The 21577-nt window shown below is 48.4% G+C and overlaps 2 protein-coding genes across 3 annotated transcripts in view; both read left to right on the forward strand.

The window, feature by feature from the left end:
* The first annotated feature begins 386 nt into the window (after nt 1-386).
* Nucleotides 387-4160, forward strand: Cdsn (corneodesmosin). Of its 2 annotated transcripts, XM_090355335.1 has the most exons (3): nt 387-471; nt 2680-3051; nt 3112-4160. In XM_090355335.1, the coding sequence occupies exons 1-3, from the start codon at nt 387-389 to the stop codon at nt 4158-4160; spliced, it is 1506 nt and encodes a 501-aa protein (XP_090211461.1). The 2 variants fall into 2 exon arrangements, with proteins under 2 accessions (XP_090211461.1, XP_090211460.1); XM_090355334.1 differs by having other exon boundaries at nt 2680-4160.
* A 4393-nt stretch (nt 4161-8553) lies between these two features.
* Nucleotides 8554-21577, forward strand: part of C22H6orf15 (chromosome 22 C6orf15 homolog) — a 33352-nt gene continuing 20328 nt past the window's right edge. Inside the window, exons 1-2 of the mRNA XM_090355233.1 lie at nt 8554-8620; nt 8838-9662. Of these exons, the coding sequence (XP_090211359.1) occupies nt 8554-8620; nt 8838-9662 (892 nt within the window). The remainder of the gene's footprint in view (nt 8621-8837; nt 9663-21577) is intronic.

Consider the following 21577-nt stretch of genomic DNA (forward strand, 5'->3'; position numbering starts at 1 on the left):
AGACCAACCCTCAGGGGAGCAGGAAGGAGAGAAGTCGGGCATCTGGGTTGTAGGGTGAGAGTGGCCGCCCTGAGGGGGTGGCCCTGGGGCAGTGGACCTGGTTCCAGGTTAGGCAATGAGAAGTGAAGGGAGGCCAGCCAAGACAGAATGTAAGGTCCTGTGGCTATGGGTCCCCCACACCAACTGCAGCCATTTCTGCTGCTGAGTAGGCAGATATGACAGCTGATTGCTTCAGCTCCTCTGGCCACACCAACTTCCCCCAGGCACCCACCCCCTCTGCCCCTCCTCCCTCCCCTCAGTGACTCCTACCCAGGGAATGTCCAGCCCTGGCATAAAGGCTGTGGTGTCCACCAGCTGCTGTCAGTCAGAAGGCCACACGGTCCACGATGGGCTCCTCTCAGGCACCCTGGATGGGGCGTGTGGGAGGGCGCGGGATGATGGCATTGCTGCTGGCCGGTCTCCTCTTGCCAGGTAGGAGGCTGGGGGCCCTCAGGCGGGAGCAGGTGGGGGAGAGATGCAGACGCCAGGTCAGGGGACACTACAGGGATCCAGGGCCTGGGGGACAGTCCAGGGGAGGACTCACCAAGAAGGAAGAGCAGGGGCTCTAGAACCTAATCTTGGAGTTGGGGTAGGAGGGACTTAGCTTTACTGCCTTATCACTTTGGGCAAATGACTTAAGCTATAATAATAATAATAATAATAATAATAATAATAATTTCCCCCATTGAGCTACACTTTTAGTCCTTAAACTTTCTGAGCTTAATTAAAGGGGGTTAATAACATTTACCCTCAGCTCTAGTCTCTGTCTCAAATTAAATGATGCATATGCCCTGTGCTTTGGAAGTTCTAGAGGATTCTAGCAATGTTTTTTTTTTTGTTGTTGTTGCAAAAGTGCTAGAGGATGGCGATTGGATATTTTATAGTAATACTAACTGCTACTGACCGGATAATAATTGTGCTGGACAGGGTTCTCACCACTTCAATATATCAGCAGTTTTGACCATTGCAAGCATAGAATGAGGGAAGGTTTGCTATTCTCATTGTACAGATGAGGACACTGGGGTTCAGAGGTAAATTGGCTTGAAATCACCACTAAGGAATTGAAAACATAGACGGGGTGGCTCTGTTGACCACCTGCAGAGACATGCAAGTGCAGTGATTGAGATTTCTTTTCGAGTTCAGCCATGATAGAGGCCTGGTTGTTGGTGGAAGACCGGAGGATGAATGTGAATAATGCATCACAGTGTCTAATGCTTTATGCTTTTGGAAGCTTCTTAATGGGTTGATGATCTCACTCGGTCTTTGTAGTAACGCTCTAAGGAAGGCAGGACAGATTGAGCCTCTCTGAATACAGAAATGAAAGCTCAGAGAAGCTTAGAAATTTGCTAGGTGTGGGAAGGGAACATTTGGGTCAAAGAGCCATGGCAGGCTAGGGGAAGAAGAACTTGGGACTCCGAGTAGAGTCGGTTATGGAAAGAAGAGGGTCCCTTTGACAGAGGAAAAGGGAGTGGGGGTCAGATGCAGGGTGGAGGGGAGGTGGCAGGCCTACGTGTGTGGTGAGTAGGTGGAGGCAGAGGGAAGCAGATAATGGTCACGTGCCTCAGGGGAGGGTTTTGTGCTCTGTTCCTGAGCTGGACCAGGGAGAGCAGGGCTGGCTCAGGGTGGGGTGTCCTGTCCCACTGGTACCAGCAGGTTCTGAAGCAACAGCTAAATGCCCCCACATCCTGGCCCCCACCCAGCTTTACTGGCATAGCCCAAACTGAGCCCGGAAGCAGCATTTCCATACGTTATCCAGCCTGGACCCCTGTGAGGGAGTGGATAACTGGATGTTATCCTTCAAGTACCTGTGACACAAGTCCCTCTCTCTCTTTCTCTCTCTCTGTTCTCTCCCCCACCCCATTTTGTTTGTACTGGTGCTGGGGCTTAAACTCAAAGCCTGGGCACTGTTCCTGATTTTGTTTTGCTCAAGGCAGGAGCTCTACCACTTTTGCTACAGCTCTATTTCTGGCTTTTTCAATAGCTTATTAGAGATAAAAGTCTCATGAACTTTTCTGCCTGATTTGGCTTCAAACTGCTCAAATCTCAGCCTCCTGAGTAGCGAGGATTATAGGGATGAGCCACTGTGGCATCTGGCACAAAGGTCTTCTGTCCAAGAATCTCTTTTCTTCTTCCTCTTCCTTTTCCTCTTCTTCCTTCATTTCTTCATTTATTGTCTCTACATTGTTTTCCCTTTTTAAAAAAATTATTATTTCATCTCATAGTCTGGCCCAGGGTTTTTTTCTCCTTGAGATTTCTCTACATCTCAGTTTCAGTCTCTTCACTCTGTCTTCTTTTAAACCTGTTTGTTTCTGGGCCTATTTATCCCCCATTCTCTATCACTTGTAGCTTGCTCCTTCAATGCCTCCCCTTTTGGGGGGTTCACTGTCTATTTTTTCTGGGTGAATGTTTGATCTCCTCCCCATCAATTCTCTACTCCTGGAACAATGTAACTGCCTTTACTTTGCTATCCCCAAATCGTTTGGAGACAGTAGCCAGTTTACCTTCCTTTTCCTACCTCCAAATTCTCCTAGGCTCCTCTCAGGAGAAACAGGAGTAACAGATGACTGATTAGCCTGGAGTTGAAAGGTGAGATAGGAAGCCACACCTTTTTCTGATACTAACCACTTCTTTCCTCCCTAGGGACCTTGGCTAAGAGCATCGGGCCCTTCTCAGATCCCTGTAAGGACCCCACCCGGATCACTTCTCCCAACGACCCTTGTCTCACTGGAAAGGGTGGCTCACACAGTTTCAGTAGCCACGGTAGCTCCAGCAGCTTCAGTTCCAGTTCCAGTGGCTCCAGCAGTGGCATCAGCAGTGGCTCCAGCATCTCCAGTGGTGGCTCTGGTGGCTCTAGCATCTCCAGCAGTGGCTCCAGTGGCTCCAGTGTCATCCATGGCAGTTCTTCGGGATCTTCAGTATTTAAGCCGGGAACAAGCTATACCCAGATCAGTTACTCCTCTGGATCGGGTTCCAGCCTCCAAAGCTCTTCTAGCAGCTCTCAGTCAGGAGGCAGCAGAGGACGAGGGGATGGCTCTGCTCTTCCCATCGATGATTCCTCCCGCTCATTATCAGGCTCTTTCCAGTATGGAGGAGGCTCCGCCTCTTCCCAAAGCTCCAGCATGTCTAGCAGCAGTTTCCAAAGCAGCAGCTCCAACCTGCGGCCCTGTAGCTCAAATGTCCCTGACTCTCCCTGCAGTGGGGGCCCTGTTGTGTCCCACTCTGGCCCCTACATCTCCAGCTCCCACTCTGTGTCAGGGGGACAGAAGCCCGTGATCGTGGTGGTAGAGCAGCATGGCTCGGGTGGGCCCGGAGGGGTTCAAGGCATGCCCTGTAGCAATGGAGGCCTGGCAGGGAAGCCCTGCCCTCCCATCACCTCCGTCCAACAGTCCTATGGTGGCTATGAGGTTGTAGGAGGCTCTTCCAACAGTTATCTCGTCCCAGGTATGACCTACAGCGGAGGGAAAATCTACCCTGTGGGTTACTTCACCAAAGATAACCCCGTCAAGGGCTCCCCAGGGGTCCCCTCCTTTGCGGCTGGGGCCCCCATCTCAGAGGGCAAATACTTCTCCAGCAACCCCATCATCCCCAGCCACAGCTCTTCTAGTTCTAACATCTACCAGTCAGGCCCTTCCTCGGCCATGGCGTTCCAGCCTGTGGGTACCGGTGGAGTCCAGCCCTGTAGAAGTGGCTCCACAGGTTCGAAGGGGCCCTGTTCCTCATCCAGTTCCATAGTACACATCAGTTCTAGCAGTTCTGGTTCATCCTATCACCCCTGCAGTGGACTTTCTCAGGGGCCCTGCTCCCCACCAGGCACAGGCCCCATCCAGGGCAGCTCCAACTCCTTATCAGGTGGCAAGATCATCCTTCAACCCTGCAGCAGCAAGTCCAGCTCCTCTGGTCACCCTTGCATTTCGGTTTCCTCCTCAACCTTGAGTGGGGGTCCCGATGGCTCGCCTCAGCCCGATCTTTCTGCTGGAGCCAGGCTCTGTGGTCCCAGAAGCCCTGGAAGGGTCCCCTGCCGCTCCATCCGGGACATTCTGGCTCAGGTGAAGCCTTTGGGGCCCCAGCTAGCTGACCCAGAAGTTTTCCTACCCCAGGACCAATCAATTGGCAATCCCTAAGTCAGTTTTTCATACGTGCATGTTTGGGCACACATACATATCATCTTTCAACTGGGAGATACCCAGAGACCCAGGCATTGAGTTAACTCAGTTTCCCTCCTCCGTCCCAAGAAAGCTGCTCTGCCAGCTCCATTATGGCAGTGTTGCAGACTTTTGTTTCTTGTTTCCCAAATGGTGGACTCCAGTCCTTTTCCTCGTCCTCTCCTGAAGCTTACATCCCATTTAACAGCAATGCTCTCTCAGCCAGATCCCCTCATAAAGTATCCTTCTTAAAATTTTATATATTTTTTTGATATTGTCCATTGGGTAAACTCATCAATTCAAGTTCTTGACTGGAAAACTCCTGAAATAAGTTTTTGATATCTGGATAAGTTATCCCTTCTCTCGCTTTGCTAAAGCAAAGTCCAAACCATTCCCTAAAACCAATAACTACTGTTCACTGATCTTCCTTTGCCATCTCTTCAGTCACCTGCCCTTCACCACATTGCTCACCGCTCCCGTGAGATCCCTCTTTCCACCAGCCTTGCCTCTCAAGCGCTCCCTCTCAGCCCCATTTCCTGGCTGCCATGTCTCTCGGTGTTCAGATGTTGCCCTGTGAAGAGATACCAGAGCATCTTCAGAGACTGGAACAGACTCCAAGCTCTCTCTGGATTTTGGATACAAGCTCAATAAACTGTGTGAACTCAATGCAGAGGTTATGCTTTCCTGGAGTCCTGTGTCTTCCTTAGGATCTTCATATGCCTCTAGGGGTCGCCATGTCTTCCCTTTCCTTATACCGTCTACCTCCTTCCACAAAGAAGTAAAGCCATTAGAATTTGTTGCACTGAGAGCAGAAGATCTTTCCTTCCTCTCATTGCTCCAAGAATCTATTGTCTCTGTCATCTCCCATTCATACTAGTGTCCTCCCCACCCCTGGAATAAAGTCCTCATTAGTTCTCTCCTCACTCAGGCTTCTTCTCTTACACCATTATCGTGTCTCACCTTCTAGGTGCCATCCTCAGTACCAATCTCCTGAGGTTGTTTCTGGGACACCTTAGATCTTGGAAAGCCTGGGACGCCACAATCCAGGCAGCATTCCTGATGACTGAGTCGGAGCTGGGTTGTTCTGGAAGTTGGAGGCAGAGAGAAAAGACAGAATGGGAACCCAGCAGAGTACACCAAGCATGGTGACTCACTGGCCTACTTAACAAGCTCCCAACCCACGGCTGAACAGAACCGGCAGTGTCCTCACCTCCTCCTTCCCCTTACTGCCTCTGCTGTGGTTAGACTGAGAGCCGTGCGTGAGACGGGGCAGAGGTAGGGAAGGGAGAGAGAGTGATGAAGGTGGTGAGGGCCATGTGATTTACAACTCTGTGTGTGTGTGTGTGTGTGTGTGTGTGTGTGTGTGTGTGTGTGTGTTCTTATAGGAAAGGACTCACCCGAGACAGAACATCTCTCAGAACCTCTGCAGGGCTGCAAAGGAATTCACTCCTACTCTAGGATCAACCTGTTTCTTCCTGGCTAGAAATGATCTGGGGCAATTGAGACGACTGTCCCCAGTTGAGTGGGGAAGAAGGCAAGCTCCAAAGCAGTCCTGTGCGTGTCATCATTTAGAGTCATCATCTTTGGTTCAGTGTCTGCGGTCTGGACTGCAGCCACTGATAGGATTCAAGGGCCTTGGAGGCACCACAGATGGGAATTGTAAGGGGGAGACTGATTTGGTGAGGTTCAGGTTAGAAGTTTGAATAGGCTGGCTCATGCCTGTAATTCTAGCTATTTAGAAGGCTGTGATCTGAAGTTCAAAGCCAGTCAGGGATGGAAAGTCTGTGAGATTTCTTATCTCCAAATAACCACCAAAAGCCAAAAGTAGAGGTATGGCTCAAGTGGTAGAGCACAAAAGCATAGAAATAGTTGGGTGCTGGTGGCTCATGCGTGTGATCCCAGAAGGCTGAGGTCTGAGGATGATGGTTCCAAGCCAGCCTGGGTAGGAAAGTGTGTAGAACTCTTATCTCCAATTAATCACCAGAAAGCTGAAAGTGGTGCTATGGCTTAAAGTGGTAGAGCACTAGCCTTTAGTGAAAAAGCTCAGGGATAGTGCGCAGGCCTTGAGTTCAAGCTCCAGGGTTGGCACAACACAAACAAACAGCATGGACAACATTGGTGGAAGTCACCCAGAAAAGGATATTGTGCTCCTTTCATTTGGTTTTAATGTGTTTCCTTGGGCAACCAGGAAAATCTATATGGGGTATCTGGAAGAAATGAAAGCTGAAAAAGCACTTAAACTCCTTTTATTTCAACCATATTGCTATTAATCCATTTTGTGTTGATGTAATGAAACACTTGGGGTTGGGTATGAATAAGAACAGAAGTTAGTTTTCAGACCATAGTTTTGGAAGTTCAAGGTCACGCTAGGAGCTTTGCTCTTGTTGGGGCTTCTTTGGCTGTTTCATGACATGGCAGGTAGCATCATGCAGGAATTATATTTGAGAAGGAAAGACCACATGGCCAGACAGGATAGTAGAAAGGTTAAGGAGACCAGAATTAACCACCCTCAGTGACCTACCAACATTCCACCAGGCCCCTAACATTTCCCTGTTTCTTACACTGAGGACAAAGCCTCAGCACACGAATGTGTGGGAACATTCTCCAGCTATATGAAAATGCAAACCACGGGGGCTGGGAGTTTGGCCTAGTGGTTAAAGTGCTTGCCTAGCATGCACGAAGACCCGGGTTCAATTCCTTGGTACCACATACATAGAAAAAAGCCGGAAGTGGTGCTGAGGCTCAAGTGGTAGAGCTCTAGCCTTCAGAAAGTCCAAGGACAGTGCTCAGGCCCTGAGCTCAAGCCCAGGACTGGCAAAAAAAGAAAAAAAAGAAAATGCAAACCAGACTGTGTCTGTGTGTGCATGCACACACACATATACACATACACACATTGGGCTTTGAACTCAGGATCTCACTCTTACTAGACAAGTGCTCTACCACTTAAACTATACTCTCAGCCTTCTATAGTATAATTAACAAGACCATTTGTTCCCATCACCCCAGGTATATACTTCCTTTATTATTAATTGGAAAAGGCTGTGCGTGCGCTCTCTCTCTCTCTCTCTCTCTCTCTCTCTCTCTCTCTCTCTCTCTCTCTCTCTCTCTCTCTTTCTGTTCATCTTATAGTCTACGGTTACATTGGACCACCTGTGATAGGCGGAATGGTGTTCTCACCTTCAACACCAGCAAAAATGTCACCATCCTAATCCCTGGAGTTTGTAAATACTGTATCTTAGATTATATAGCAAAAGGAAACTAAACTTGTGATGGGATTAAGGGTGTTAGTCATCTGACTGTAAAAAAAAGGGATTATCCTGGATTACCTGGGTGTATCCAACATTATCACAGCATCTTAAAATGCACCTTAAAATGCAGAGCTGGGAAGCAGAAGAGGAAGGCAGGTGATACAGCGTGGGAAGCACCTACTGCTTTGGGCACTGAAAATGGAGGAAGGGAAGTGTGAGTTGAGGAACGCAGGAGGCTCTGAGAGGCTGGAAAGTGAGAGGAACTTCATAACACCTTGATTTTAACCCAGAGAGACTTATTTGGGGGTTTTGACTCCCCAAACGGTAACACAATAAAATTATATTTTGAACAAGTAAGTTTGTGGAATTTTCTACAGCAGCAACAAGAGAGTAATACAAAGTTGGGTGCAGGCAGCGCACACTTAGAATCTCAGCTATTTAGAAGGTTGAGATCTGAGGATTGCAGTTTTTCGTGAACCCCAGGGAGAAAAATCTATGTGACTCTTATCCCCGATTAACAACAACAACAAAAGCCAGAAGTAGAGCTATGGCTCAAGTGATAGAGCATTATTCTTGAGTGATAAAGCACACACAGAGGAGGTCAGGGGAGGGAGGGACAGAGAGAGATTAATACAGCATCATTCTCATAAAGACGAAAACCAAGGCTGTTTCTCTAGATCTCATGTAGGAACAGTTCCTCATATAAGGCCACGCTTACATTCCAAAACCTCCTGCAGATTGAGTCCTAGGTGAAGGAGATATGAGCATGTAAAGGAAGGGATGCTGGGAGAGAATAATCTGTATCCCAAAGACGGCTCTGAAGAACCAGAGCTGGGAAAGGCAGTGAAGACACTGAGAATCCAAGGAAGAGCAGGGATGACAACCAGGGGTGAGCTGTGGACCAAGATGCCCAGCTATGAAGAGAGCCAGGCAGGGAAACGCCCATCTTCCTCTGAGACATTCAAGTGACACCTGTTGCCACAGACCAAATCAAGAATGAGGGTGGACCGTGGAGATCTATTGTCACCACAACCACTGGCCTCACCGGTTTCTGCTGTCCCCCACCCCACACACAGGATAAAGCAGCTGTCTTGGGGCTCAGGGAGATTCTGGAGCTGAACAGGATGCAGGGCTGGGTGGCAAGGAGTGGGGCCCTTCTGGGCCTGCTCCTGATCTGTCTGCATCTCCCAGGTATGGAGACGATCCTTGGCTCAGGGGCAGGAGGGCGCCAGGGCTCCCCGGGCACTGGAACAGGGAAAGGAAGGAGGGTAGCTAAGAGAAAGGAGATACATTGGGGTGTCCAAGAGAACTGGTATTGGGGAAGTGAAAAGACTTGTGGAAAGAACCAGGGAAGGGAGAAGATGGCACATGTGTGCCCACTGGTGGCTTTATTACCTCTTTCTCTCAGGCTTCTTTGCCCGGAGCATTGGTACAAGGTTGGAGAAAGCTTCCCCAAACTTGGAGACTGATTTGCCTATTCTGGACCAACCTTCCTTCACCAACTCCCTCAACTCTGAACAGCCTCAGCCCAAGACAGACCCTGGGCCTCTTGATCTGCCTGGGGCTCCTCTGAAGCTCGGGGTTCCCCCACCAGACGCCCCTCTGCCTGCAGAAAGTTCTGCGGTGCAGAGTTGGCCTCCATCCTGGGGGCTGCCTGCTGTGGACTTCTGGCCCTCTGAGTATCCTTGGCAAATGATGGCTGCTGAAGATGGGGATTACCTGGGGCAAGCAATGCCTGAAGGGCTGTCTTACTTTTCCAGTGGAGCTGCTGTCCCTCTGGCCAGTGGTCCTTTACCCGAAGCATTCTCTACATTCCCAGGACAGCCGTCACCAGGGACTTCCCGTCGCCAGGACCCACAGCCTCGAAGGCTACCCTATCCCAATGTGCTGGGAGCCCAGGGAGCGGTGCTTGCTCAGCGCCCACCCTGGTCTCTCATCCACAGGCCTGGTTTCCCCTTGGGAGCCCTGAATCCCAGTGTGCCCTGGGGAGGTGGTCCTGGGACTGGATGGGGAACAAGGCCCATGCCTTACCCTTCGGGAGTCTGGGGTATTAATAAGCAGTTCCCAGGTACCAGCTGGGGAAGCATTACTCGGTACCCTGGAGGAAGCTGGGGAAGCATTACTCGGTACCCTGGAGGAAGCTGGGAAAGCATTACTCGGTACCCTGGAGGAAGCTGGGGGAGTATTATTCGGTACCCAGGAGGAAGCTGGGGGACTAATGGTAGATACCCAGGTACTGGCTGGGGGACCAGTCCTCTGCAGTCAGGCGTCAATAATCAATCCCCTCCTAAAGTCAGTCGTCCTTCTGGCTCTCCTCATCCTTAAAGTGTGGAATCAGAGCTCAGCAAGGAGAAACCCAAGGTTGGAAGTCATAGAAGGGAGTCGTGCTCCTCACGGTGGGAGCTGAATGCGTTCGGTTGGCTCATTTCCCAGATCTCTCCCAATTTCACTGTATCCCTGTTCCCCTGTGCTTGATTGTCAATAAACCATAAGCAGTTCTTGAATTTGCTTCTTCTCAGTGTCTTTTTTTTTTCTTTTCTGTCCCCAAGGCTTGAACTCATGGCCTGAGCCCTGTCCCTGAGCTCTTCAGCTCAAGGCTAGTGCTCTACCACTGAGCCACAACACCACTTCCGGTTTTCTCGTGGTTAACGGGAGATAAGAGGCTCTTGGACTTTCCTGCCTAGGCTGATTAAGACCCACAATCCTCTGATCTCAGCCTCCTGAGTAGCTAGGATGGCAGGTAGGAGCCAGGGGCACCCAGCTTCTCAGGATCTTTTGTTTCTGGGCAGAAATTGAAGTATGTTTGATCCTTTCTCATTTTCTCACCATCCTCATGGCTGTCCGTAGTCCTCTGAAGATCCCGTCTCTTTCGGTGGTACTGGGATTTGAACTCCCAAGCTTGCTAGCTAGGCACTCTACTTTGAACCACACTCCTAAAGAGTGCTTGCCATCCCTGTCTTTGGGAAAGATCAAAGCCCAGGTGTTTGAAGGTGGAGCTCAATGGTCTTGCCATATGCAGGAGGCTGGGGAGAGGGCTGGTTCCAGAATGCTCCTGGTATTTGAAAAGGGGAAGTGAGGGGGAGCAAGAGGGAGGGAAGGGGTCCGGTGGGGCAAAGACTCTCCCATACACAGTGAAAGGGAGAGCTGGAGAAGGCCACATTGTCCAGGCTTTGCTTTTGTTCTGCGGGAACACAAGTTTCTTGGAAGCGTCGCCCTTACACGCATCGTTTAGTGCTTTATGTTCCAGAGAGCCACAAACTTGGAACATTTGCTGAATAAACAGCAGCCTCTGCTAAAGGAGAAAGAAAAACGGATGTGAAAAAAGGGAGATGAAAACCTCACACCCAACCATCCCACCTGTAATTATCCCTGTGATACTTCTGTTCCCTCAGCATGGCACGGCCTCTCCCTTTGGCGGCACTATTCTGCCCAGCCTCTCTTAGCTTTCCCCAGGACCTGGTACAGGAATTGGACTGAGGGCAATGGTGGGGTGAGCCTACAAAAGCATGGACAGAACTCGTTGAATTTTTGGATTCTCTCTTCTCCATACTAAGTGCTTCATAGGTAGCGATCCACATTATGTGTCTTCTAAATAGCCTGGGGTCACCCCCAAAATCCAGGGATCTGGGCAATTGTGGAAGAGAGAGCAGAAGACGTAACACCAGAGCCCACCTGCCTGAGTGGGCGATAGGTGCTGTCAGACAAACTTCTCTGGTCCCAATGTCGTGCATTGAGAATTCCTTCTTGAGACAACTCCCCATCAGCCCTCCTTTCCCCTCACCAGCCTCACCTTCTTCTCATGTAACCTCCCCCTCTTGCCCATTTCTTGGATTTACTTGGTTTGTTCCCATCCTAGGACAGGGACAGGTAGGCTGTTATTTTAGCACCTGTCTGTCCATAGGACTCTGATTCCTTCTTCCAAGCTTGGGAACTCATTTCTGTCCCCACTCTCTTGCTTGTGGTAGTCACTCTTATCTGCACTTTTCAATTGTGCAGTGGTAATCTCTCAGTCTGTTCCTGAGCCTCATCAGCATAAGACTAGACGACTTTGTCTGTGGGTTCAGCATTGCATTCTAGCATCAAGAAGCATCTGGAGCAGAGCAGGCACTCAGCAAACGCTGAATGAGTGGACGACTCCTGCCCCAACCCCTCCTTCTAGTCTGGATCTGGAATGAGTTAAAGGCTTGGTCTCCGGCATGGCATTATGGGAAGGTGGTGGAAACTTAAGAAGGAGGAAACGGTAGAGGGAAGTCTTTAGGTCACTGGAGGTGAGCTGTTGAATGGGATGAGACTCCAGTATCTTCCTTTTTCTCCCTGGTACACCATAAAACTGAATGATTATTTTTTTTCTCTACCACATTTTCCTACCATGATAAACTGCCACACCACACGTCTAAAAACAAATAGGGTGAAGGGATTAAAACTGTGAGCCCAAATCAACATTCTCTCTTCCTAAATTGTTTGTCTCAGGTATTTGTTATAGTAATGGAAAACTGACAAACACACAAACTCCATGATTTCTCTTCTCCACTCCTATTCCTGAACTATGCAGCTGCACAGAGTCTAACTTGAACTCCTGCTGTGGCCTTCCTAGGGTCTCATTGCTTTGACTCAACAGTGTCATGAAGCGCTTCTCAACTCATACAGTGATTATTTCATTTTTTTTCCAATCCCGAGGCTTGAACTGTCCCTAGGCACTGTCCCTGTGCCTAGGCACTGTCCCTGAGCTTTTTTGCTTAAGACTAGAGCTCTGCCACTTGAGTTATAGCCCCATTTGTGGCTTTCGGGGTGGGGGGGTGATTAGTTGGAGCTAAGGGTCTCAGGTCTTTCTTGCCTAGAATGGCTTTGAACTGCAACCCTCCTGAGTAGCTAGAATTTAGGATTACAGGCATGCTCCATGGGCAACCAGGTGATTTTTGCATTTTCAGTAGTGGAAGTGGTGGCTCAAGCAGCTACCCATCTGGCTTTTTGCTGATTTATTAGCGATAAAAATCTCATGGACGGGCCGGGAGTTTGGCCTAGTGGTTAAAGTGCTTGCCTAGCATGCATGAAGACCCGGGTTCGATTCCACGGTACCACATACATAGAAAAAAGCCGGAAGTGGTGCTGAGGCTCAAGTGGTAGAGCTCTAGCCTTGAGAAAGTCCAAGGACAGTGCTCAGGCCCTGAGCTCAAGCCCAGGACTGGCAAAAAAAAAAAAAAAAATCTCATGGACATTCCTACTGGGCTGGCTTCTTACCTTGCTCTTCAGATCTCAACTTCCTGAGCAGCTGGAATTACTGGGATGAGCCATTGTTATCTAGCTTCATTGTTACTTCTCATTGCTACTGAAGCTCATACTTACAGTGAGATTACTTGGCTTTTTCATCATTGCCCACGAGCTTCTTTTCTGCATACATACACAACAATAAACATCTCTCCCTTATGCCAGATGCCTAATTAATAGAAGAAACCAAAAGCACAATTCCCTTTTGTTTACATCATGCCTTAAAGACTCCATTCTTTTCTACTCTAGCTCTCTTTTGTGCTGTCGATACTAGTATATTTCGGTATCATAATGATCTAAGGGCCTTTTGTGGCCTTGATCGACTTCAATTAACCATTATTATCATCCTCCCCCTCAGCTCTTGAACAACTGGAGCTCCTTTGGGCTGGTTCCCTTGTCCTTTCCAGCACTTTCTCTGGTGTTCTGGAGGCATACTTATTTTCAGGAACGGATAGTACAATCAAGTTCCTGTCCTGGTTTTCTCTTCCCTTGCAGGTGGAAGCAGCCCTCTCCCTAGCCTTTCATCCTAAGAGTCCCTACTCTCTTCAGGGGGGAAATAGTATTTGGAACAAAGGCTTGGGGTCCACAAGAGAACTGGTTTTAAAATGCCTAATCTTGGATGCTAGGGGTGCTGTTTGGTGGTAGAGCATTTACCTAACGTGTGGATTTAATCCTCAACATAGGAAGGAAGAGAGAAGGAAGGAAGGAAGGAAGGAAGGAAGGAAGGAAGGGAGGGAGGGAGGGAGGGAGGGAGGGAGGGAGGAAGGGAAAAAAAAGGAAAGAAGGAAGGAAGGAAGGAAGGAAGGAAGGAAGGAAGTAGGGAGGAAGAGAGGGAGGAGAGGGAGGGAGGAAAAAGAAAAAAAGGGAAGGATGTAGGGTAAAGAAGGGAGAAAGGAGTGTGGGACAAAGAGGGAGGGAGGGAAGAAGGAAGAGAAAGCTAACTCGGAGCTAGAACTCAGGGCCTGGGCACTGTCCTTGGGCTTTTTCAAGGCAGGCTCTTTATCACTTGAGCCACAGCACCACTTCTGACTTTTTTTTTTTTGCCAGTCCTGGGGCTTGAACTCAGGGTCTGAGCAATGCCCTTGGGCTTTCTCAAGGATAGAACTCTACCCACGTTTGGCTTTTTCTATGTATGTGGTACCAAGGAATCGAACCTGGGTCTTCATATGTGCTAGGCAAGCACTCTACCACTAGGCCACACTCCTGGCCCCAAGCTAACTCTTTCATTGATCACTTAAGTTAGACAAATGATACCAATTGGCTACAATTTAAATGATGATTTCATTGCTTTATTTATTCATTTATTTATTTGTCAGTTGTGGGATTTGAACCCTGGGCCTGGGCGATGTCCCTGAGCTCTTCAGCTCAAGCTACCCTATTCCTTGAGCCACAGGGCCACTTTCTGGTTTTTTGGTAGTTAATTGGAGATAAGATTCTCATAGACTTTAGTGCCTGGGCTGGCTTTGAACTGTGGCCCTCAGATCTCAGTCTCCTGAGTAGCTAAGATTACAGCTGTGAGCCACTGTGCCTGGCTCCATTTATTTATTTAATGAAGTATTTATTTATTTTTGTGCTGGTCTCAGAGCTTGAGTTCAGGGACTCATGCTTTCTCTGTTTTCCTCATTGTTGGTGCTCTAGCCACTTGAGCCATGCTTTTAGCCCAGTTTTGTTGTTGTTGTTGTTGTTGTTGTTGTTGTCCTCAGCCTCCAGAGTAGCTAGCATTACACGTGTGAGCCACCAGTGTCTGGTTATCTTTTCTTTCAGTACTGGGGTTTGAACTTGGGGTCTTGTACATGGCTGACAGTCACTTTTCCAGCTAGCCATGCTTCCAGTTTGGTATGCCAGGTTTTATCTTTATCTAGAACAATCAAAAAATACCGACTTTAAATAAGAGGCAGGAGCACACCAGGATGGCATTTTAGAATCACTTCTCCAGGTAGCAAATGGCTTGGAGGAGGTAAGTGTGTCCGTGATGAAGAAGATTCAGATTATCCTGGGAGCTCCAGGAAGGCGGGAAGGAGTGGCTAATGGCCCGATGGCAGGTCCAGGTGCTTCATGCTTGCCAGGGGCTGACTCTAGCCAGGCGCGTCACGGTGAGGAAGTGACTCCTCAGATGTTTCTAGAGGGCCTGGCGCTGGATGTGCATGAGGGAGGTGCTTTTAATTATTAAGTGTGTTTCCTGTTTGTGGCCTTCATTCTCACATGCGGATGCTCGTGCTTCCTGCCTGGCTGGGTAGGTCAATCTCCTAATTGGCCTCATAGCCAGAGGCTCTGGCCCTCTAGCCCATTCTGTAAGTCAGCTGTTGCATTCCTCCCCTGCTTCATATTGGCTGGCTGCAGAAACTGGAGCGTGCACCAGTCAGCTGTGGCTACCCTGCCCTGCACTCCCTCTCCTCCTCACTCTCAGCCCTATGGCAGAACCAAAGAATGAATCTGTGACTTTGGCTGGTCCCTTGCCCATGGACGTACTCTGTGAGTGACCCTTGAAGCCTGAAGTGGGTGCTTTCCTCCTGTTATCCACCCACTTCTCCTCTGCCTAGAAAACTCGCCATTCACTCACCAGATTCCAGTTCCAGAAGACTTTCACAAAATCTAGGGAGGCCTACAAGGTAAACAGGGGAAAGAGAAAGAAGAAGTGGAAGCATGCGGGGTTTAGGGGAACATAGTAGATACTGACTTACCTCTGATGTTAAATAAAAATTTAATATTATGCTGGGAGTATTGGCTTACAATTGTAATCCCAGTGCCTTGGGAGGCAGAGATCAGGAGGATTACAGTTTGAGGCCCACACAGACAGAAAATTAGTGAGATTCCATTTTGGCCAAGAAACTAGTTATGGTGGGTCACGCCCAGCCTCTCCATTAGGCAAGAGGCACAGGTAAAAATGTCAGACCCTATCTGAAAAGTAAAAGGAAAACAAGCTGGTAGCATGACTCATTTGTTAGAACATCTGCCTACCAAGTACAAGGCCCTGAGTTCAAATCCTTGAGCTGCCCCGCAAAACTTTATATAACTTGGTGAAATATTTAAAAGCAATTGCCATTTTGATCAGAATGATAAGGTTCATGTTTTAATCTACTGAAAAGTCTATAATGGCCCCGTAGGAAGCAAGCTTTCCAGTAAAAATCAGGAAAGAAAAGTAAATATTACCTAGAAAATACAAAAGCAAACAAAATCCAGATATGCATTGGACGGGGGAAAAATTGGGAGAAATTAAGGGAAGAGATGACACTGTTCAAAAAGAAATGCACCCTTTATTTGATTTATTAACTTTACAACAAAAATAAAATAACCAAACAAAATCCAGATATGCAAGTTGATTTTTGTTCTTTCTTTCTTTTTTTTTTTTGGTTGGTTGTGGGACTTGAACTCTGGGCCTGGGAGTTGTCCCTGAACTCTTCAGCTTAAGGCTACTGCCCTACCTCTTGAGCCACAGCACCACTTCTGGTTTTCTGGTGGTTAATTGGAGATAAGAGTCCCATGGATTTTAGTGCTCAGGCTGGCTTTGAACCGGGATCCTCTCATCTCAGACTCCTGAGTAGCTACGATTAGAGGCATGAGCCACTGCACCCAGCTCTTTTCTTTCTTTTTTGTTGGTTGTGGGGCTTGAACACAGGATTTGTGTGCTGTCCTTGAGCTCTTTGCGCTCAGGGCTAGTGCTCTACCACTTGAGCCATAGCACCACTTCTAGTTTTTGAGTGGTTAACTGTAGATAAGGGTCTCACAGGGACTTTTCTGCCTGGGATGGCTTTGAACCCTGATCCTCAGATCTTAGCCTCCTGAGTAGCTAGGATTATAGGAGTGAGCCACCAGCATGGCTCTTTTTTTTTTTTTTTTTTTTGCCAGTCCTGGGCTTGAGCTCAGGGCCTGAGCACTGTCCTTGGACTTTCTCAAGGCTAGAGCTCTACCACTTGAGCCTCAGCACCACTTCCGGCGTTTTTCTATGTATGTGGTACCGAGGAATCGAACCCGGGTCTTCATGCATGCTAGGCAAGCACTTTAACCACTAGGCCAAACTCCCGGCCCTTTTTTTTTTTTTTTTAAAGCATATCCATGGAGATGGTATTGAAAATTTACTCTCTGGAGGTGAAAGCTTTTCAGAACTTTTCAGCTTTGTACCATCCCAAGGACAATGTACCTGGTTTGCAAGAAAAACAACCCTACCAATCAGACAAGTCCATCCATCTGCCAGTGACTCATTGGTCCAGTCTTTCCTGACCCCTCACAAATCCCCATGTCTTTCCCATGACATTGAGTAATTACAGTGGTAACTTCTGAAGCCAATGGGCCAGGCATTAAACTGTCTAAGCCTTAGTTTCCTCATCTGTAAAGTGGGGGATGCCAGAGTTCCAGGCTGAGAGGATTCTTGAGATGACAGCATCACACACTTGCTTAGTACAATGTTTGGCACAATATGAACTCAATAAACTTTTGCTGCTGTCTCATTATTATAGTTTTAACTTAATGCCAAACAATTCTCCCACACCTGGCCCATAGAACAGGAGTATTTCATCTCAGAAGCCATACCTACTCCCCAAACAAGAGATACAGCTTTATCTGTTTGTTTGTTTCTCGTGGGGTTTCTGTTCCTGAGTTTTTTTTTTGCTCAAAGCTAGCAATCTACCACACTTGAGCCACAACTCCACTTGGGGCTTTTGGGTGGTGAATTGGAGTTTCATGGATTTTCCTGCCTGGGCTGGCTTTGAACCTTGATTCACAGAGCTCAGCCTCCTAAGTAGCTAGGAGTACAGGCTTGAGCCATCAATTCCAGACCCTTGCTTCGTTTTGTACAAGGGAAACGCAAAGATGCTCTTCAAGGAAAAAGAAGGAAGGGGCGGGAGTAAAGAGCAAGGCTGCCGGCAGAAGTGGCTGGGCAGCAGGTGGGAAAAGCTAAGTCTCAAGCTTCAGGTGTAAAAATAGGGATAATCATACCACCTCCCTTTTCCTGAGGATTAAATGAGGTGAGTCTTGTAAATCATTCAGCACAGGTGCTACACCTTTGCCATTCCTATCACCACCCAGGCTAGACTCATTCCTTTGCAGTGGCTGCAGTCCTGTGGGAGGGTAAAGAAGGGACATCGGGGAAGCTGAGGCCCACGCTCCTCCACTAGAGGGCAGCCTGGTGAGGCTCTGCAGGCGGGAAGCCTGCCATCCAAAGTGCAGGCTGGGGCACCTCCTTCCTGAACTCATCTCACCAGTCTTGGTCATGGCTTTTTGATCATGACACCTAAGTCCACCCCCTACCATCCTTCCTCCCATCTCCTCCCAGACCCAAGGTAACCCAGGAGTCTCCTCCTCCTCCTCCTCTTCGTCCTCCTCTTTCCTCTCCCCCCTTCCTCTTCCTCCTCCTCCTCCTCCTCCTTCCTCTCCCCCCTCCTCTTCCTCCTCCTTCTCCTCCTCCTCCTCTCCCTCCCCCCTCCTCCTCTTCCTCCTCCTCTTTCCTGGACTCAGGGCCTGGGTGTTTTATTTTCCCTGAGCTTGTTTTGCTCAATGCAAGTCTCATTGACTTTCCTATCCCAACTGGCTTTTTTTTTCCCTGCGATTCTCAGATTTCAGCCTCCTGAGAAGCTAGTTAGTTATAAGCATGAGCCACCAACACCAAGGCTGCCCCTGCCGCCGCCGCTGCCACCTCTTCCTCCTCCTCCTTCTCTTCCTCCTCCTCCTCCTCCTCCTCCTCCTCCTCCTCCTCCTTCTTTTTATTTTTGCCAGTCCTGGGGCTTGGACTCAGGGCTTGAACACTGTCCTCGGGCATTCCTCAAAGCTAATGCTCTACCACTTTAGCCACAGCACCACTTCTGGCTTTTTCTATGTATGTGGTACCAAGGAATTGAACCAGGGTCTTTGTGCATGCTAGGCAAGCACCCTACCACTAGGCCACACTCCAGGCCCTGCCAAGGGCCTCTTTGAGGTGTGTGTGTGTGTGTGTGTGTGTTTCTTTTCTTTTTTTTTTTTTTTTGTGGGTCATGGGGCTTGAACTCTGGGCCTAGGTGCTGTCCTTGAGCTCTTCAACTCAAGGCTACCGACCTACCCTGAGCCACAGCCCCACTTCCCATTTTCTAGAGATTAATTGGAGATAAGAATCTCATGTTCTTGGGGCCGGGAGTTTGGCCTAGTGGTAGAGTGCTTGCCCAGCATGCATGAAGACCTGGGTTCGATTCCTTGGTACCCCACATACATAGCAAAAAGCCGGAAGTGGTGCTGAGGCTCAAGTGGTAGAGTGCTAGCCTTGAGAAAGTCTAAGGACAGTGCTCAAGCCCTGAGCTCAAGCCCAGGACTGGCCAAAAAAAAAAAAAAAAGAATCTCATGTTCTTTAGTGCTCCCGTTGATTTTTAACCGAAATCCTCAGATCTCAGCCTCCTGATTAGCTACGATTACCGGCATGAGCCACTGCATTCTGCTCTTTGAGTTTTAAGGATTAATCACCAATGATGGCTTTTGCTTGAACCACATAGAACAAACTGACAATTCCTAGAGCCATTCAAGTTCTCCTCTAGGCCCAAGAGCAAGGAGTAGCATTCTGAAACTTTCACTTCTAGCCAAGTATCAGTGTTTCGTGCTTGTAATCATAGTTACTCAGGAGACTGAGATCCGAGACTCTTATCTACAATTAAGCACCAAAAAGCCAGAAGAGGAGCTGTGTGGCTCAAGGAGTAGAGTGCCAGCCTTCAGTGAAAAAGCTAAGGGACAGTGCTCAGGCCTTTGAATTCAAGCCCCAGTACCTGAAAAATTAGAAGAAGAAGAAAAACAAAGACGGGTAGGGCTGGGTATGTGGATTAATATACAACACAAGGAAAGAAAGGAAAAAGAGAAAGCTATGAGCATAACTTGCCCTTTGAATAGCTTTCTCTCCCCTTGCCTTCATCTTGTCTATTTCAACTCTAATTCCACCCTTCCCTTTTTTGGGGGGAAGGGGAATGGATATTAGAAAGAGGAACTCAGGATGACCTGGATCTCAACTCCATTCCTTAGCATGAAACCAGAAGTCCTCTGGGCTTGAGAATGGAACCTACTGTGTTTCTACAGTCACGTCTCAGAATAAACCACAGGACCGCTACACTGCTCAGGCAGACACCCGTCACAGTTCCTGAATGTGGGCCTTGCAGAGCCCTCGAAGGAGCTGGCTGACGTATGTTCTGTCCTTCTCGCAGGGTCATGGATGCTCTCATTCCTGGTGGAGTGCTGGTCCTCTATATAATACGAGAGATGTCCCCTCAGCCACGTGCAGCCAGGTACTTGAGTTCTAATAACAGGAGAGGAAGTAGTAGATGCTATTTCAAGGGACATTCTATGATTTTTTTTCCCCAGTCCTGGGGCTTGAACTCAGGTCAGGGCCTGAGCACTGTCCTCGGGCTTTCCTCAAGTCTAGCACTCTACCATTTGAGTCACAGCATCACTTCCAGCATTTTCTGTGTATGTGGTATGGAGGAATTGAATCCAGGTTTTCATGCATGCTAGGCAAGTACTCTACTACTAGGCCATGCTCCCAGCCTCTGTGATTTTTTTTTGTCTGAGAACAAGGAACATTCTCTCTTTTGTTGTTCATTTTGATATATATTATTTTGTAGGATCAGAGCTACAGAGGCATTTCACTTTTGTGTTCTCCTCTAAGCCTAGCCTCCTTTGCTCTCACTGTGTGTGAATGCCTTGAGTCCTGTGTAATGTATCATGCATTTTAGTTTTAGCTTCAGCATATGAGTTTGCTGTATCTCACTTAACATGATTTGTTCTACGACTATCCATTCCTGTGAAAGAACATTCTTGAAACAAGAGGAGACTTAATTCTTTTCTCTTGTTCAATCCTGGAATGTAATGGTGATGCCTAAGTTCTCTCTAGATAGTGATTTGTTTTTGAGTTGTTGGTTTTGACTATGTTGTAAGGACTAGCTCAGACCCAGCTTTTTGGCAGTTAACTGGAGATATAAGTCTCATAGACTTTCCTGCCCTGGCTGGCTTTGAACCACAATCCTCAGATCTGAGCCTCCTGAGTAGCCATATTCACAGGCATAAGCCACTGGTGCCTGGCCAGTCTCACGTTCTTGATCCTTCTGAGTTTGTCTCCTGAGTGCTGGGACTACAGGCATTCATCACCGCATCTGACCTATAGAACTTTCTGAAGTTTTGATCACCAACCCTGTTATGGCTTCTGGATTAGTGACCTGAGTTATCACAAGGCCTCTGCCTAGACAAAGCAGAGGAGTGATGTAGGCTGTCTTTCTTTGCTCCTCCCTTTGTTCTTTCCCTTGGGTTTCCCAGAGAGGCGTGAGGAGTCTTCCACCAGCTGGTGGAGGCTTTGGGTAACATCCAGGGCACCAGCCTTGCCAGGAGCGTGTCCTGCGTTTGGGTCCAAAGACCCCAGCAGCTGGTAGGTGGCTGACGGAGGCCTTGAGGATTTAGGAGCCTGGCTACCTCATCCACGGAGACTGGCCTCCATCTGGCAGAGGCTGGAAAGTGACACTGAGGAGGGGATATGTGCAGAGCCCTGGGAATTAGCGAGCCGAGTCATTAGACAGTGTCAAATCTCAAGAGCAGCTGTCTTCCTATTGGGCTTGGGCCAAGACTGCGGGGAGATGGACATTACTGGGTCTCCCTGGCCCCCAGGGTCCAGGCTCACTGCAAGTGCAGTGGCTTGGTTGGCAGGAGGTTCTTAAAGCCTTATGTTTCTGGAGGAGTAGGAACAATGGGAAGAAGGGCCAGATGGAGAGGTGGGGAAAGGGCCCTGCAACACACTTGATTATCTGTTGTGCATGTCTGAAATATGAGACACTGTGTTGATCTTTGTTTATTTTAAACTTTTTGTTGTTATTATAAAGGTGATATACAGAGGGGATACAGTGACATAAGTCAGGTAAAGGGTACATTTCTTTTTGGACAATGTCAGCCCTT

This window comes from Megascapheus bottae, chromosome 22 (assembly GCF_031878675.1).
Source record: "Megascapheus bottae isolate mThoBot1 chromosome 22, mThoBot2.hap1, whole genome shotgun sequence".
Taxonomy (NCBI): Eukaryota; Metazoa; Chordata; class Mammalia; order Rodentia; family Geomyidae; genus Megascapheus; species Megascapheus bottae.